Raw genomic sequence first — 15305 nt, 5'->3', positions numbered from 1 at the left:
GGCCATATTGTTGTGACGTCATCGGGCGAACAGGACCTGCTGATTCAAGCCCAAATCATATCGCCCAGTTGTAAACACGTTGGAGGTTGAGCTGTTTTTGGAGGTTTTTTTTTTTTTCTAGTGTGGAGCTTTTTGTGAAGTCCAGTCTGAAGGTGGTTCTGAAGATGTCTCCGAATAAACTGGGGGGGATACAACCTTATCATTTAGAGCCATATTTAGACAACAGTGAGGGAGATGAAGCCTTGGAGGAAGACCTTCAGTCTGACAACAGTGACGATATTGGCAGACTTCAGAACACAAATGGTGATTTCATATATAGTAAGTCCCTTCGGCTGCTCCCTTGTTTGCACTTGGGGTCGCCACAGCAAATCCAAGGTGGATCTGCATGTTGAATTGGCACAAGGTTTACGCCGGATGCCCTTCCTGACGCAACTCCACATTACATGGAGAAATGTGGCAGGGGTGGGATTTGAACCCGGAACCTTCTGAACTGAAACCAAGCGCATTAACCACTTGGTCACCACCCCTGCTCTGATTTCATATATATAAGAATTAATGCGGGCAGAGAGTGCAGATTTTTTTTTGTTTTTTTTTCCTTCGGAAGAGATACATACACAGGGCTGTGAAAACTGCGGATCTGCGGGATTCCGCGGATTTCATCATGGGTGAGGTGAGGGGGTGTTAGTGTTTAACTCTTTAATCGTGATCGTTACTGAGTTTTTAAAATGCTTATCGCAAAGCATTCTTTTTTTAAGACATGCAAGTTTTATAAGTCCGCGGACACTGATCTGTGTGTTACAGATGCATATTAGTTTCCTCGGATCCACGTAGTTTCAAGGAGAATAAATGCCACTCAAAGCCTGGCTGTTACGACAGTTGTCGTAAAGCGGGACTGGTTGGTTGCTGCGGTGACGCTGTGTGGCTCCTGGGCGAAGCTTAGCTAAACGTAGCATGTGGACATCGCGAACTTTTAGAACTTTCAAGCATTTAAAAGAAGAATTTTGCAGCATGTCTGTGTCACGGAGCGACATCAGACAGAGCGAAGATGGCGAGAAAGACGGTTTGAAAAAGTGTGATAAGGACAAGAATCCGTGGAATTGTTGCTGGCTTCATCAACACACCTGAAAGATGAACAGGAAAAGCGAACTGTTAAGAATTTTTTTTTTCTCTGGAAAATAAACATTGTGCTGTTCAAACAGGATTTCAGAAAAGATTATATGCCTTTTTTATTTCATTAATCTAGACAAAAAAAAAGACTGTGGCTTTGAATGAATTTAGGCCACAGGAATTTACACAACAATGTAAATTAGTTTTTATTAATGTAGACTTTTTTCATGGGGAAAAAAGACACTGTGGCGTTGAGTGGATTTACAGGAATTTACACAAGAATATGTGGCTTTTTTACTATAAGGTATGTTATTGATATTTTACCCTGATTTTTAAAATATTCTACAATCTTTAGCTGTGGTTTTTGACATGGTTTAACAGTCTTTTCAGTCTTCATGAATTTCATGTAGTTTAATTGTTCTGAGTTAATGCATAATTTGGTTTACAATTAAAAGGAAAATCATTCCAGGTCCTACTTCCACATCATATTCTGTTATTTCAACATCATCATTGATGGTTCAAATGAAAGGTTGAATCTAGGATCATTTAAATATGCACTAATTTTGAGATTTGTTCTTCCAGGAGATGTTGAAAATGCATCAATAGATGAAAATTTAACTTGGTTTCTGGGGCCCCACAAGGCCCGGCTCCTGGGGAGCTGTGCCCCCCAGACCCCCTGCGAATTTTCCTTGGGTTTTACAATTTTCATTTCACAGCCCTGCATACATTTTCAAACCTGAAAAATGACAGTCTGTACTGTGTGATGCTGTGTGTGAGTGAAACAGTCCACCATGCAATCTACTTAGTGTGTGTTTAGTCCGCCCGTCCACAGCTGTCAAACGTCTGGCTCCAGCTGATTCTGAACCTGCTCAGCCAGACGATGGGCAGAAATATTGTCAGGACAGTGGTCAGCAGCAGTATTTTGGGGTGCTGAACATCAAAACCAAGCTTTTGTGTCCTTGATTAGTGAAGCAGATAAGTATGACTTCTGGCCAGAATTGTTCACTTGGTGATGCAAGCATCAAATTTGGCATGAATGTTCTTCATAAATCAGTGTTTGAGAAGAAAGTGCTGGCCACTTAAAAATCCAATATGGCGGTCAGGTAGGGGTCAATGAAGAATTACACAGGGGGCAAAATCTAAAAATGCTCCAATCATATTGAAAAGTATAACACATTATTTGTCTGATCATAAATATTCCAAAAGATATAGTTTGGACTATCTATGTCTGACTGTTATGGGGTAAAAACAGAAAGAATGGTGACAAAGGTCAGTTTCAGTATGTATAGGGGTCAAAAGATAAAGTTGCATCAATTTTTGTAAAATGTGATGCAAATTATTGGTTGAGTTAATAGGGTTTTAAAAAGGAATAGTTTGCACCATGTGTGATGCTTAGTTGTCACGTTACAGGGTAACATCTGTCACATGCCATAGCATCCAGTGGACATCGACATTGTTTGACATTTACTTTACTTACTTACTTACTTACTTACTTGCACCACGTTTTACCAAAATTGGGGTAGCTTTAACTTTTGACTCCTGTACAAACTGAAATTGACCTTTGTCACCATTCTTGCTGTTTTTATCCCATAACTCCAGAACATTCAGTCATAGATCATCCAAACTATACCTTTTTGCAATCTTTGTGACCAGACACATAATGTGGTATAGCTTTCAATATGATTGGAGCATTTTTAGATTTTGAACCCTGTGTAATTCTTCATTGATCCCTACCTGGCTGCCATATTGGATTTTCAAGTGGCCAGCACTTTTTTCTCAAACACTGATTTATGAAGAACATTCATGCCAAATTTGATGATTGCATCACCAAGTGCAGGATTGTTTCGGTTATCTGCTGCATTAGATGGGACAGTTTCAAAACCGTTGTCTTCAATATGATCAGACAGCACAGGACAATGATTCGCTGGGTGACCACTTATCTCTGTGCAGCAAACTTGATTAATCCACTCGTTCCGACTAGGGATGGGACCGATCCAATCCTGGATCGGTATCGGGTTCAGATACGACATAATTCACGTATCAGAAAATACTGATCCAACCCGCGACATTTTCCGATACCGGAGAAGAGCCACTGTGAATCCTCTCAACTGCCGTTGTTTGCTCTCTGCTTGTTTGCTGCTGAGCAGGAGGGGGGAGAGGGAGGTTTTTGAAGCCGAGCTGTTTGAGAGAGCTCTCTTCCGCAGTGTTCTAGCTGCGGGTATCGCCAAATTTCTGCCCGATTCTCAGGTTCAAATTGTCTGTCTGTCAAGTACGGATTTTCTGAAAAATTAACTGAATTGTTGTGAAAGTGTGTGCTTGGCTCCTTCACTCTCCCGAAGCTGTGAAATGCTATGAAAAGCCAGCTCAGTGTGCAGCCAAGGAGGGCAGCAAAGATTCTGTCCACTGACGGTGGCTCAGCAGGGGAAATGTCCTGAAGAGGTTTTTTTGAGCTGAGAACAGAATGAAGATGTTCATGGAGGAGGGCAGGCTGGACTTTCCTGAGCTCGATGATCCCAAGTGGCTGATGGACCTAGCTTTCCTAGTTGACATCACAGAGGAACTGAACACACTCAACCTGAAGTTGCAGAGCCCAGGCCAGCTTGTCACTGCAGCTTTTGAAAATGTCAGCGCTTTCATGACAAAACTGATGTTATGGAAAGCCCAGATCTCAGAAAAAACTCTTCCACTTCCCAGTATGCAGCTCTCTTGTGGAGGAGGGCAACGCATTCAGTGGTGAAAAATATGTTGCTGCTATGGAGAAGTTACAGCAGGAATTTGACCAGTGGTTTGCAGACTTCAAGACATGCGATGCCACATTCCAAATGTTTGCTGACCCCTTCTCCTTTGATATGCAGAATGCTCCTAGTGTGCTACAAATGGAGCTCATTGCCCTGCAGTGCAATTCTCATCTCAAAGCCAAGTTCAGAGAGACCAATGGAAAAACAGAAATGCTTGGAAAATTTCTGAGAGAAATACCCCCATTTTCCCCAGAGCTTTCCAGGATATTCAAGAGGACCATGTGTCTTTTTGGAAGCAGATAACTCTGTGAAAATCTATTCTACACCATGAAGTTTAATAAATCAAAGTATAGATCCAGACTCAGTAATGACCACCTTAAAGTCATACTTAGGGTTTCAAGTGCCACCTCCCTCAGAGCAAATGTGGTTAAGCTGTCTGAGAAAAAGCGTTCTCAGGTGTCTGGGAGCATTAGACAAAAAAAAAAAAAAAAAAAAAGCGAAATATGAATGTAAAATAGTTCATGTTGCAAAGGACAGTTGTTCGAACAGTTGAATGTTTTTCCTTTTTTTATGCAATACCTGAAGCGGCCCTCTTGTAACAACATTGGATGCTCAGCAGCCCTCTGGTAATTTGAGTTTGAGACCCCTGCTGTACATTTGTGCTGTAAATGTGTGGGATTTTCTAATCCATTTATCAGCATTCGTGCTGTAAGAACTGTCATGTCGCCACTCTATCGAGGCACCCTATCGCTGACTTTACCCGATCGTCCTGTGGTGGACATTTTTGGCCAATGAAAACATCGCCAAACTCAATAGAAGAGAACACTATTTTCTTCCAACTTTGCTCTGCATGTGCACAGACTGGTAGGCAGAAAACTCCAGACTCCATGCAGATGCGGTGACAAAACCCATGGGAAGATGACTTCAGACTACTTGTGAACTCTTGATCTCCAAGATCGAAAGCAATATTGTGAGAAATTATAATTATATTTTGACAATTATTTTATCAGCAGTCACGTGAGGGAATGCCGTTAAAACCCTGTTGCTGCAGATGTTGATGTTGGTCTGTGGTACTCTTTCTGCTGTCTGGTACCATCTTTGTGGGAGAGCAGCAGGACGTGCTTTTTAAACGCAGTCCAAAAAAAGACAATCCTGCACAGCCTGGTGTGTGCAAAAAAAAAAAAACACGCCACCACAATGAAGTGGCCGCTTTAATTATACACACCTGCACATTGATTGCATAAAGCTCTGGATCACATGACTTCCCAAAAATTCAAAAAACCCTGACCACAACACAAAATCCACAAACACAAAATCAACCCATTCATAACAATTTGAGAGTGTGTGTGTATATACAAGTTATATATATATATATATATATATATATATATATATATATATATTAGAAATTTTACAACCCCAATTCCGATGAAGTTGGGACGTGGTGTAAAATGTAAATGAAAATGGAATACAATGATTTGCAAATCCTCTTCAACCTATATTCAATTGAATACACCACAAAGACAAGATATTTAATGTTCAAACTGATAAACTTTATTGTTTTTGTGCAAATATTTGCTCATTTTGAAATGGATGCCTGCAACACGTTTCAAAAAAGCTGGGACAGTGGTATGTTTACCTCTGTGTTACATCACCTTTCCTTCTAACAACACTCAATAAGCATTTGGGAACTGAGGACACAAATTGTTGAAGCTTTGTAGCTGGAATTCTTTCCCATTCTTGCTTGATGTACGATTTCAGTTCAACACTCTGGGGTCTCCGTTGTTGTATTTTGTGCTTCATAATGCACCACACTCTTCCTAGAGCTGGCGGCCCGTCTAAACTGAGCGATTGGAGGAGAAGGGCCTTAGTCAGGGAGGTGACCAAGAACCTGATGGTCACTCTGTCAGAGCTCCAGCATTCCTCAGTGGAGAGAGGAGAACCTTCCAGAAAGACAACCATCTCTGCAGCAAGCCACCAATTAGGCCTGTATGGTAGAGTGGCCAGACGGGAGCCGGAAGTGATCCACCGCCCTGGGGTTGGGGCACCTGGAGGACCACAGCTAGAGACCCCACAGACACATTCCCTTGGGTCTCCAGTTGCCTCCCACTTCCTGGTTGTGGGTAGGAATAAGCGAAGTGCGCATCTCAGCCCACGTGGTGCATTATGGGTAGGCTGAATTTTTCAGCTACCAACCCACAAGCTATGGCAGCGGAAAGCAGCGAGGAGTGCTGTGATTTTGATCATTTCAACCACTGGAAAGTTGACGATTTAAAGCATTTTTGTAAGCTCTGCGGATTGCCTGTTAAAACCAGGACTACGTACGGCAGTGGACAGAAGTGGAAAGAAGAGCTGGCTGTGCTTGTGTGTGCTGCCTTTGTACAGAAAGTACCGTTAGTGCCGACGAAGGAGGAAGAGCACGCTGCTGTCAAAAATGACCAGTACTTGTTGATAGTTGGAGACAAACAAATTTCTGACCCCTTGAAGGCAACTGACGGATGGTTAGATGAAGTCCAGAAAATGAAACTCTGGATATTGCAGAATATTTGCTAAGCAGGGATGAGAAATTGCTACCCCACCAGCTTCATAATGACGACAATGTCGGTGAGTCCATATAACCTCTTTGGTGTCACGTTTGTTTTGATAAGTTGATAGACATACAATGATATGTGCATGCATGCAGTTTGTTTATAGAACATGTCAATTTTACAATATTATGCGCCACGTCATTCGTGGCGCGACATTACAGTCATAAGCCGATGCATGAAAACTCCGGCACGGTTTCAGGATGTTGACAAAATAAATGTGTGCAAGAAACTTACAATTTTAGTCCGTCTTTTACGTCCGTCTGGATCTTTCTTTTCTGTGGCGAAATTGTGTAGAATGAACGGAGGTTTACGACCACATTTCTTCTTCTTTCTGTCTTTGTTTGGACTCCGCAGAACTTTGCAATCGTGTGTTTTCAGCCAACTTTCAAGCCTTTGAGTTCCATTCGAGCATTTGAAAACAGCACAATGCGCCCCTGTCATTATTGTATGTGTCGCTTAAGGCTTAAAGCCTTTGAAACAATCCTTGTAAAAGCCTTAACTTTTACAGTCCGCTAATCAATCAATCAATCAATTTTTTTATATAGCGCCAAATCACAACAAACAGTTGCCCCAAGGCGCTTTATATTGTAAGGCAAGGCCATACAATAATTATGTAAAACCCCAACGGTCAAAACGACCCCCTGTGAGCAAGCACTTGGCTACAGTGGGAAGGAAAAACTCCCTTTTAACAGGAAGAAACCTCCAGCAGAACCAGGCTCAGGGAGGGGCAGTCTTCTGCTGGGACTGGTTGGGGCTGAGGGAGAGAACCAGGAAAAAGACATGCTGTGGAGGGGAGCAGAGATCGATCACTAATGATTAAATGCAGAGTGGTGCATACAGAGCAAAAAGAGAAAGAAACAGTGCATCATGGGAACCCCCCAGCAGTCTACGTCTATAGCAGCATAACTAAGGGATGGTTCAGGGTCACCTGATCCAGCCCTAACTATAAGCTTTAGCAAAAAGGAAAGTTTTAAGCCTAATCTTAAAAGTAGAGAGGATGTCTGTCTCCCTGATCTGAATTGGGAGCTGGTTCCACAGGAGAGGAGCCTGAAAGCTGAAGGCTCTGCCTCCCATTCTACTCTTACAAACCCTAGGAACTACAAGTAAGCCTGTAGTCTGAGAGCGAAGCGCTCTATTGGGGTGATATGGTACTACGAGGTCCCTAAGATAAGATGGGACCTGATTATTCAAAACCTTATAAGTAAGAAGAAGAATTTTAAATTCTATTCTAGAATTAACAGGAAGCCAATGAAGAGAGGCCAATATGGGTGAGATATGCTCTCTCCTTCTAGTCCCCGTCAGTACTCTAGCTGCAGCATTTTGAATTAACTGAAGGCTTGTTAGGGAACTTTTAGGACAACCTGATAATAATGAATTACAATAGTCCAGCCTAGAGGAAATAAATGCATGAATTAGTTTTTCAGCATCACTCTGAGACAAGACCTTTCTGATTTTAGAGATATTGCGTAAATGCAAAAAAGCAGTCCTACATATTTGTTTAATATGCGCTTTGAATGACATATCCTGATCAAAAATGACTCCAAGATTTCTCACAGTATTACTAGAGGTCAGGGTAATGCCATCCAGAGTAAGGATCTGGTTAGACACCATGTTTCTAAGATTTGTGGGGCCAAGTACAATAACTTCAGTTTTATCTGAGTTTAAAAGCAGGAAATTAGAGGTCATCCATGTCTTTATGTCTGTAAGACAATCCTGCAGTTTAGCTAATTGGTGTGTGTCCTCTGGCTTCATGGATAGATAAAGCTGGGTATCATCTGCGTAACAATGAAAATTTAAGCAATACCGTCTAATAATACTGCCTAAGGGAAGCATATATAAAGTGAATAAAATTGGTCCTAGCACAGAACCTTGTGGAACTCCATAATTAACTTTAGTCTGTGAAGAAGATTCCCCATTTACATGAACAAATTGTAATCTATTAGACAAATATGATTCAAACCACCGCAGCGCAGTGCCTTTAATACCTATGGCATGCTCTAATCTCTGTAATAAAATTTTATGGTCAACAGTATCAAAAGCAGCACTGAGGTCTAACAGAACAAGCACAGAGATGAGTCCACTGTCCGAGGCCATAAGATCATTTGTAACCTTCACTAATGCTGTTTCTGTACTATGATGAATTCTAAAACCTGACTGAAACTCTTCAAATAGACCATTCCTCTGCAGATGATCAGTTAGCTGTTTTACAACTACCCTTTCAAGAATTTTTGAGAGAAAAGGAAGGTTGGAGATTGGCCTATAATTAGCTAAGATAGCTGGGTCAAGTGATGGCTTTTTAAGTAATGGTTTAATTACTGCCACCTTAAAAGCCTGTGGTACATAGCCAACTAACAAAGATAGATTGATCATATTTAAGATCGAAGCATTAAATAATGGTAGGGCTTCCTTGAGCAGCCTGGTAGGAATGGGGTCTAATAAACATGTTGATGGTTTGGATGAAGTAACTAATGAAAATAACTCAGACAGAACAATCGGAGAGAAAGAGTCTAACCAAATACCGGCATCACTGAAAGCAGCCAAAGATAACGATACGTCTTTGGGATGGTTATGAGTAATTTTTTCTCTAATAGTTAAAATTTTGTTAGCAAAGAAAGTCATGAAGTCATTACTAGTTAAAGTTAATGGAATACTCAGCTCAATAGAGCTCTGACTCTTTGTCAGCCTGGCTACAGTGCTGAAAAGAAACCTGGGGTTGTTCTTATTTTCTTCAATTAGTGATGAGTAGAAAGATGTCCTAGCTTTACGGAGGGCTTTTTTATAGAGCAACAGACTTTTTCCAGGCTAAGTGAAGATCTTCTAAATTAGTGAGACGCCATTTCCTCTCCAACTTACGGGTTATCTGCTTTAAGCTACGAGTTTGTGAGTTATACCACGGAGTCGGACACTTCTGATTTAAAGCTCTCTTTTTCAGAGGAGCTACAGCATCCAAAGTTGTCTTCAATGAGGATGTAAAACTATTGACGAGATACTCTATCTCCCTTACAGAGTTTAGGTAGCTACTCTGCACTGTGTTGTTATATGGCATTAGAGAACATAAAGAAGGAATCATATCCTTAAACCTAGTTACAGCGCTTTCTGAAAGACTTCTAGTGTAATGAAACTTATTCCCTACTGCTGGGTAGTCCATCAGAGTAAATGTAAATGTTATTAAGAAATGATCAGACAGAAGGGAGTTTTCAGGGAATACTGTTAAGTCTTCTATTTCCATACCATAAGTCAGAACAATATATAATTATCTTATCTGAGCTAAGCACTAAGTCAGACAAAAGGTCTGAAAATTCACAGAGAAACTCACAGTAACGACCAGGTGGACGATAGATAATAACAAATAAAACTGGTTTTTGGGACTTCCAATTTGGATGGACAAGACTAAGAGACAAGCTTTCAAATGAATTAAAGCTCTGTCTGGGTTTTTGATTAATTAATAAGCTGGAATGGAAGATTGCTGCTAATCCTCCGCCCCGGCCCGTGCTACGAGCATTCTGACAGTTAGTGTGACTCGGGGGTGTTGACTCATTTAAACTAACATATTCATCCTGCTGTAACCAGGTTTCTGTTAGGCAGAATAAATCAATATGTTGATCAATTATTATATCATTTACCAACAGGGACTTAGAAGAGAGAGACCTAATGTTTAATAGACCACATTTAACTGTTTTAGTCTGTGGTGCAGTTGAAGGTGCTATATTATTTTTTCTTTTTGAATTTTTATGCTTAAATAGATTTTTGCTGGTTATTGGTAGTCTGGGAGCAGGCACCGTCTCTACGGGGATGGGGTAATGAGGGGATGGCAGGGGGAGAGAAGCTGCAGAGAGGTGTGTAAGACTACAACTCTGCTTCCTGGTCCCAACCCTGGATAGTCACGGTTTGGAGGATTTAAGAAAATTGGCCAGATTTCTAGAAATGAGAGCTGCTCCATCCAAAGTGGGATGGATGCCGTCTCTCCTAACAAGACCAGGTTTTCCCCAGAAGCTTTGCCAATTATCTATGAAGCCCACCTCATTTTTTGGACACCACTCCAGCAATTCAAGGAGAACATGCGGCTAAACATGTCACTCCCGGTCCGATTGGGGAGGGGCCCAGAGAAAACTACAGAGTCCGACATTGTTTTTGCAAAGTTACACACCGATTTAATGTTAATTTTAGTGACCTCCGATTGGCGTAACCGGGTGTCATTACTGCCGACGTGAATTACAATCTTACCAAATTTACGCTTAGCCTTAGCCAGCAGTTTCAAATTTCCTTCAATGTCGCCTGCTCTGGCCCCCGGAAGACAATTGACTATGGTTGCTGGTGTCGCTAACTTCACATTTCTCAAAACAGAGTCGCCAATAACCAGAGCTTGATCCTCGGCGGGTGTGTCGTCGAGTGGGGAAAAACGGTTAGAGATGTGAACGGGTTGGCGGTGTACACGGGGCTTCTGTTTAGGGCTACGCTTCCTCCTCACAGTTACCCAGTCAGCCTGCTTTCCCGGCTGCTCGGGATCTGCCAGGGGGGAACTAACGGCGGCTAAGCTACCTTGGTCCGCACCGACTACAGGGGCCTGGCTAACTGTAGAATTTTCCACGGTGCGGAGCCGAGTCTCCAATTCGCCCAGCCTGGCCTCCAAAGCTACGAATAAGCTACACTTATTACAAGTACCGTTACTGCTAAAGGAGGCCGAGGAATAACTAAACATTTCACACCCAGAGCAGAAAAGTGCGGGAGAGACAGGAGAAGCCGCCATGCTAAATCGGCTAAGAGCTAGTAGCTACGCTAAGCTAGTGGATTCCTAAAAACACGCAAAGTGAATAATGTGTAAATAATAATAATAGCTAATGCTACTGTATATGAAATTCAATGGGAGCAGTATGAGTGTGGTAGCGGTGATTTTTGCCCCCGTTTGACCCACGCATGCGCAGATGCGATGCGCACTTTGCTTATTCACAGCCATTCCCCTCAGCCACCGACCAGCCCCCTTATCCTGATTAAGCCATTACCTTTTGATCTGTTTTCGTGTGTGTGTGTGTGTGTGTGTGTGTGTGTGTGTGTGTGGTGCCATGTTTCTGTAATGTAACTAGGAAAATTTCACTTCTGATTTTGAATGGTTAAGGAATGTTTATACATTGCAAATTTGATTTTGTTAACTTCCTGATGTTTGTTTCTTGTGCTTTTAGATTAAGAGTCATGGCTCGACAGATGAATGACAGTCATCGCAGGTTCCTTCAGATCATGATGACGAACAGCATCATTGATGAACAAGAGGCAAAGGCCCTCTACAAGTACTGCTGTGAAATACACAAGGGTGAGATGTTGTGCATACAGGACATATGAACACACAACAGCTAATTGAAAATTTTGAAAAGTATCCACTTCTAACAGCAACTGACAACAGACAATGAATATGGACTACACGGACTTACATATTTAGTTTTTCCAATGACTTATGGGCTCTGAAAATGGAAGGACTGTTTACAAAAATGGCCATGTTTCCTAAATGATGAATGCAATATTTTTCATTTCCAATATCTGACGATGATTCTGGTCTCAAGTGGAAATTAAGTTATTTAAGAAATATGCATACATTGTATTTGTCAATTACCAGTTGGGTTCTTCAAAACATAGATTGAACAGTTTGGTAACTGTGGCATTTCATCAGATAGATTTACTGTCACAGATATATAATACCTGCCATGAAGTACTCCAAAACCTTTTAAAATTTTATTTAACCAGGTTGGTCCCACTGAGATCAAGATCTCTTTTGCAAGGGAGACCTGGACAGTTAGAAAGTTTCCAATTCACCTAACCTACATGTCTTTAAATGTGGGAGGAAACCTGAGCACCCGGACAAAACCCATGCAAACACGGGAAGAACATGCAAGCTCCACACAGAAAGGCCACAGGTGGGGAATCAGTCGGTGAGCTTGCTCATGCAGTGCATCCAGAAAGTATTGACAGCACTTCACTTTTACACATTTTGATATGTTACAGTCTTATTCCAAAATGGAATAAATTAATTTTCCCCCCTCAATATTCTACTCACAACACCCCATAATGACAACATGAAAAAGTTTGAAATTTTGTGATTTATTAAAAATTTTAAAAATCGCCTAAGGAATCCATGTATAAGTACTCACACCCTTTGCTCAATACTTTGTTGATGCATCTTTGTCAGCAATTACAGCCTCAAGTCTTCTTGAATATGATGCCACAAGCTTGGCTGACCTATCTGGGCAGTTTTGCCCATTCCTCTTTCCAGCACCTCTCAAGCTCCATCACGTTGGATGGGGAGCATCAGTGCACAGCCATTTTCAGATCTCTCCACAGATGTTAAATCAGATTCAGGCCTGGGCTCTGGCTGGGCCACTCAGTGACATTCACAGAGTTGTCCTGAAGCCACTCCTTTGATATCTTGGCTGCGTGCTTAGTGTCATTGTCCTGCTGAAAGATGAACCATCACCCCAGTCTGAGGTCAAGAGCACTCTGGAGCAGGTTTTCATCCAGGATGTCTTTGTAAATTGTGTTATGACTGGCTCAAAGCCATAACAAAAATGGAGATCATGCCGGAGTAGCGTGCACAAAATAAGAATTTATTTAACAAAAACACAGATGAGGTGTGAGCGTCAGCGGTGAAGGCAAGTGTTTGGATGTATTGTGCATGTATGTGTGCGAAGATGTATGGTATGTGAAATTAAAAAAACAAACTCAAAAGTGCATGTCGAAGGACCCTGAACCTGGCAGTAGCACGTCAGGACCCGAAGCAGCAGAGAGAGCGAAATAAGCGGAAGAACAGGCGGAGCTTTATAGTGCGTCCTCCGGAAATGAGCACTTGCAGACAAAGAGGAGGGCAGAAAAAAACAACCAAATGCCCAGCCCACAAGGCCCAGGGCCGTAACCCCCCCCCCCCCCCCCCCCCCCCCTCACAAAAAGGGGACCCATCAGGGACCTTTACAAACCCCCATACAAAAAATTTAAATTCATTAATGGAGTCAAGCCACAGAATTATTTGAACAGTGTGCCGATCTAATGTACCTCTAAAAGGTGGACAATGTGTGGACCACAGAGGTATCCAGGCACCTAAAACACTAGAAGTTTAGACAAAGAATCTCGTGGCAAACAGGCACAACAGAGCAAAACACCTGGTTACCAATCTTCACAGGTGTCTGCCAGGCAAAGTTGGTTAATGTGCCTGAGACAACGCATCCGCCACCACATTATCACAGCCTTTAATATGTTGTATTTCAAGGCAATAAGATTGAAGCAATAGGGCCCAGCGCATTAAACATTGGTTGGGAGACTGCAGGCTGCTGAGGAAGGTCAGCAGGTTATCATCAGAAAAGACAGTTACTGGACCACATCCGACATAAACACTAAAATGCTGTAAAGACCAAATCAAAGCAAGTGTTTCTTTTTCAATAACGGAATAGTTCCTTTGATGACGATTGAATTTTCTTGAAAAGAAACAAACTGGTCTAGTCACCCCCTCATCATCTACCTGCAACAACACAGCGCCTTCACCAACCGAACTTGCATTGACCTCCAACTGAAATGCCCTGTCCCACCTAGGAGCAGCCAAAACAGGTGCATTTGAAATTAATGCCTTGACACGCTCAAATGCTTTCTGGCATGGATTGGACCACACATATTTTACCTTTCCTTATAAAAGATCGGTCAGGGGCGCTACCACAGTAGAAAAATTTTTACAGAAGCACCTGTAATAGCCCACCATCCCCAAAAACCGCATTAGCTTCTTTTTTGTAGTGGGTGAAGGAAATTGATCAATGGCCTGGACTTTAGCCCGCACAGGCCTCACAGTGCCCTGGCCAACCACACGACCCAGGTATACCACCGTGCCTTTAGCAAACTCACATTTAGCCAGGTTCACAGTTAGATTGGCCTGAGCCAAGCGGTCAAACACAGCTCCAAGCCACTCCAAATGCTCCTGCCAGCTATTTGTGAAAACAACCAGGTCGTCTAGGTACACAGCACAGCCTTCTAAGTCCCGCACAACTAAATTCACAAGGCGCTGAAATGACGCCGGTGCATTTCTTAAACCAAACGGCATGACGTTGTACGAGTATAGGCCTCTAGGGGTTATAAAAGAAGAAATCTGCTTGGCCCTTTCTGTCAGGGGGACCTGCCAGTACCCCTTTAACAAGTCCAACTTGGTCACACAGTCCTCCATTCGTGGCAAAGGAAAGGAGTCAGGTTTTTTGACTGCATTTACTTTATGAAAGTCAGTGCAGAAATGTGGACTCCCATCAGACTTAGGGACCAGAAGGCAAGGAGAAGCCCAGCTAGAATCAGAAGGCACCGCAATGTCATTCTCAATCATATACCCCACTTCTGCCTCGATGATTACATTTTTCAGGATGTACTCTGTAAAATCTTTGCCTTATAGGCTTAGCATCTCCAACATCAATGTCGTGCTTCAACAAAGTGGTGTGTGATGGCGTATCACCAAAAATACAAGGAAAGCGGTGAATTAACTACACCAGCTGATCCCTTTGCAATGGCTCCAAGTGGCCCAAAAAACTTTCCAACCTTTCCAAAGACTGTATTCTTCAACCGACCAGTTACAATAGCATCATCTGGACCAGGAAGATTGTCAACATCCAGCTCTACCACAGCTGGAGACACTGATGGAACAGACACACAGACAGGATGAACTACAGGCTTCAAAACAGAGTCAACAGGCTCACGAGCAACATAAGGTTTCAACAGATTAACGTGAAATAGTTTTGTGCGTGACCTACGGTCAGGTGTAGAAATGAAATAGTTCAAATCTGACAACTTTTTTAGCACAGAATAAGGACCACAATACTTTGCCTGAAAAGGAGATGTAACTAACGGCATCAAGGCCACCACTTGA

General features: G+C 42.3%; 1 protein-coding gene across 1 annotated transcript in view; it reads left to right on the top strand.

Moving 5' to 3' along the window:
• The window catches only part of nsmce1 (NSE1 homolog, SMC5-SMC6 complex component), a 74888-nt gene that overhangs the window by 643 nt on the left and 58940 nt on the right, over nucleotides 1-15305 (top strand). The window contains exon 2 of the mRNA XM_034188448.1: nucleotides 11611-11738. Within this exon, the coding sequence (XP_034044339.1) occupies nucleotides 11621-11738 (118 nt within the window). The 5' untranslated portion in view covers nucleotides 11611-11620. The remainder of the gene's footprint in view (nucleotides 1-11610; nucleotides 11739-15305) is intronic.

The sequence above is a fragment of the Thalassophryne amazonica genome, chromosome 15 (assembly GCF_902500255.1).
Source record: "Thalassophryne amazonica chromosome 15, fThaAma1.1, whole genome shotgun sequence".
NCBI lineage: Eukaryota > Metazoa > Chordata > Actinopteri > Batrachoidiformes > Batrachoididae > Thalassophryne > Thalassophryne amazonica.
Note: the sequence above shows the minus strand (reverse complement) of the source record. Positions and strands in the feature narration are given on the sequence as shown.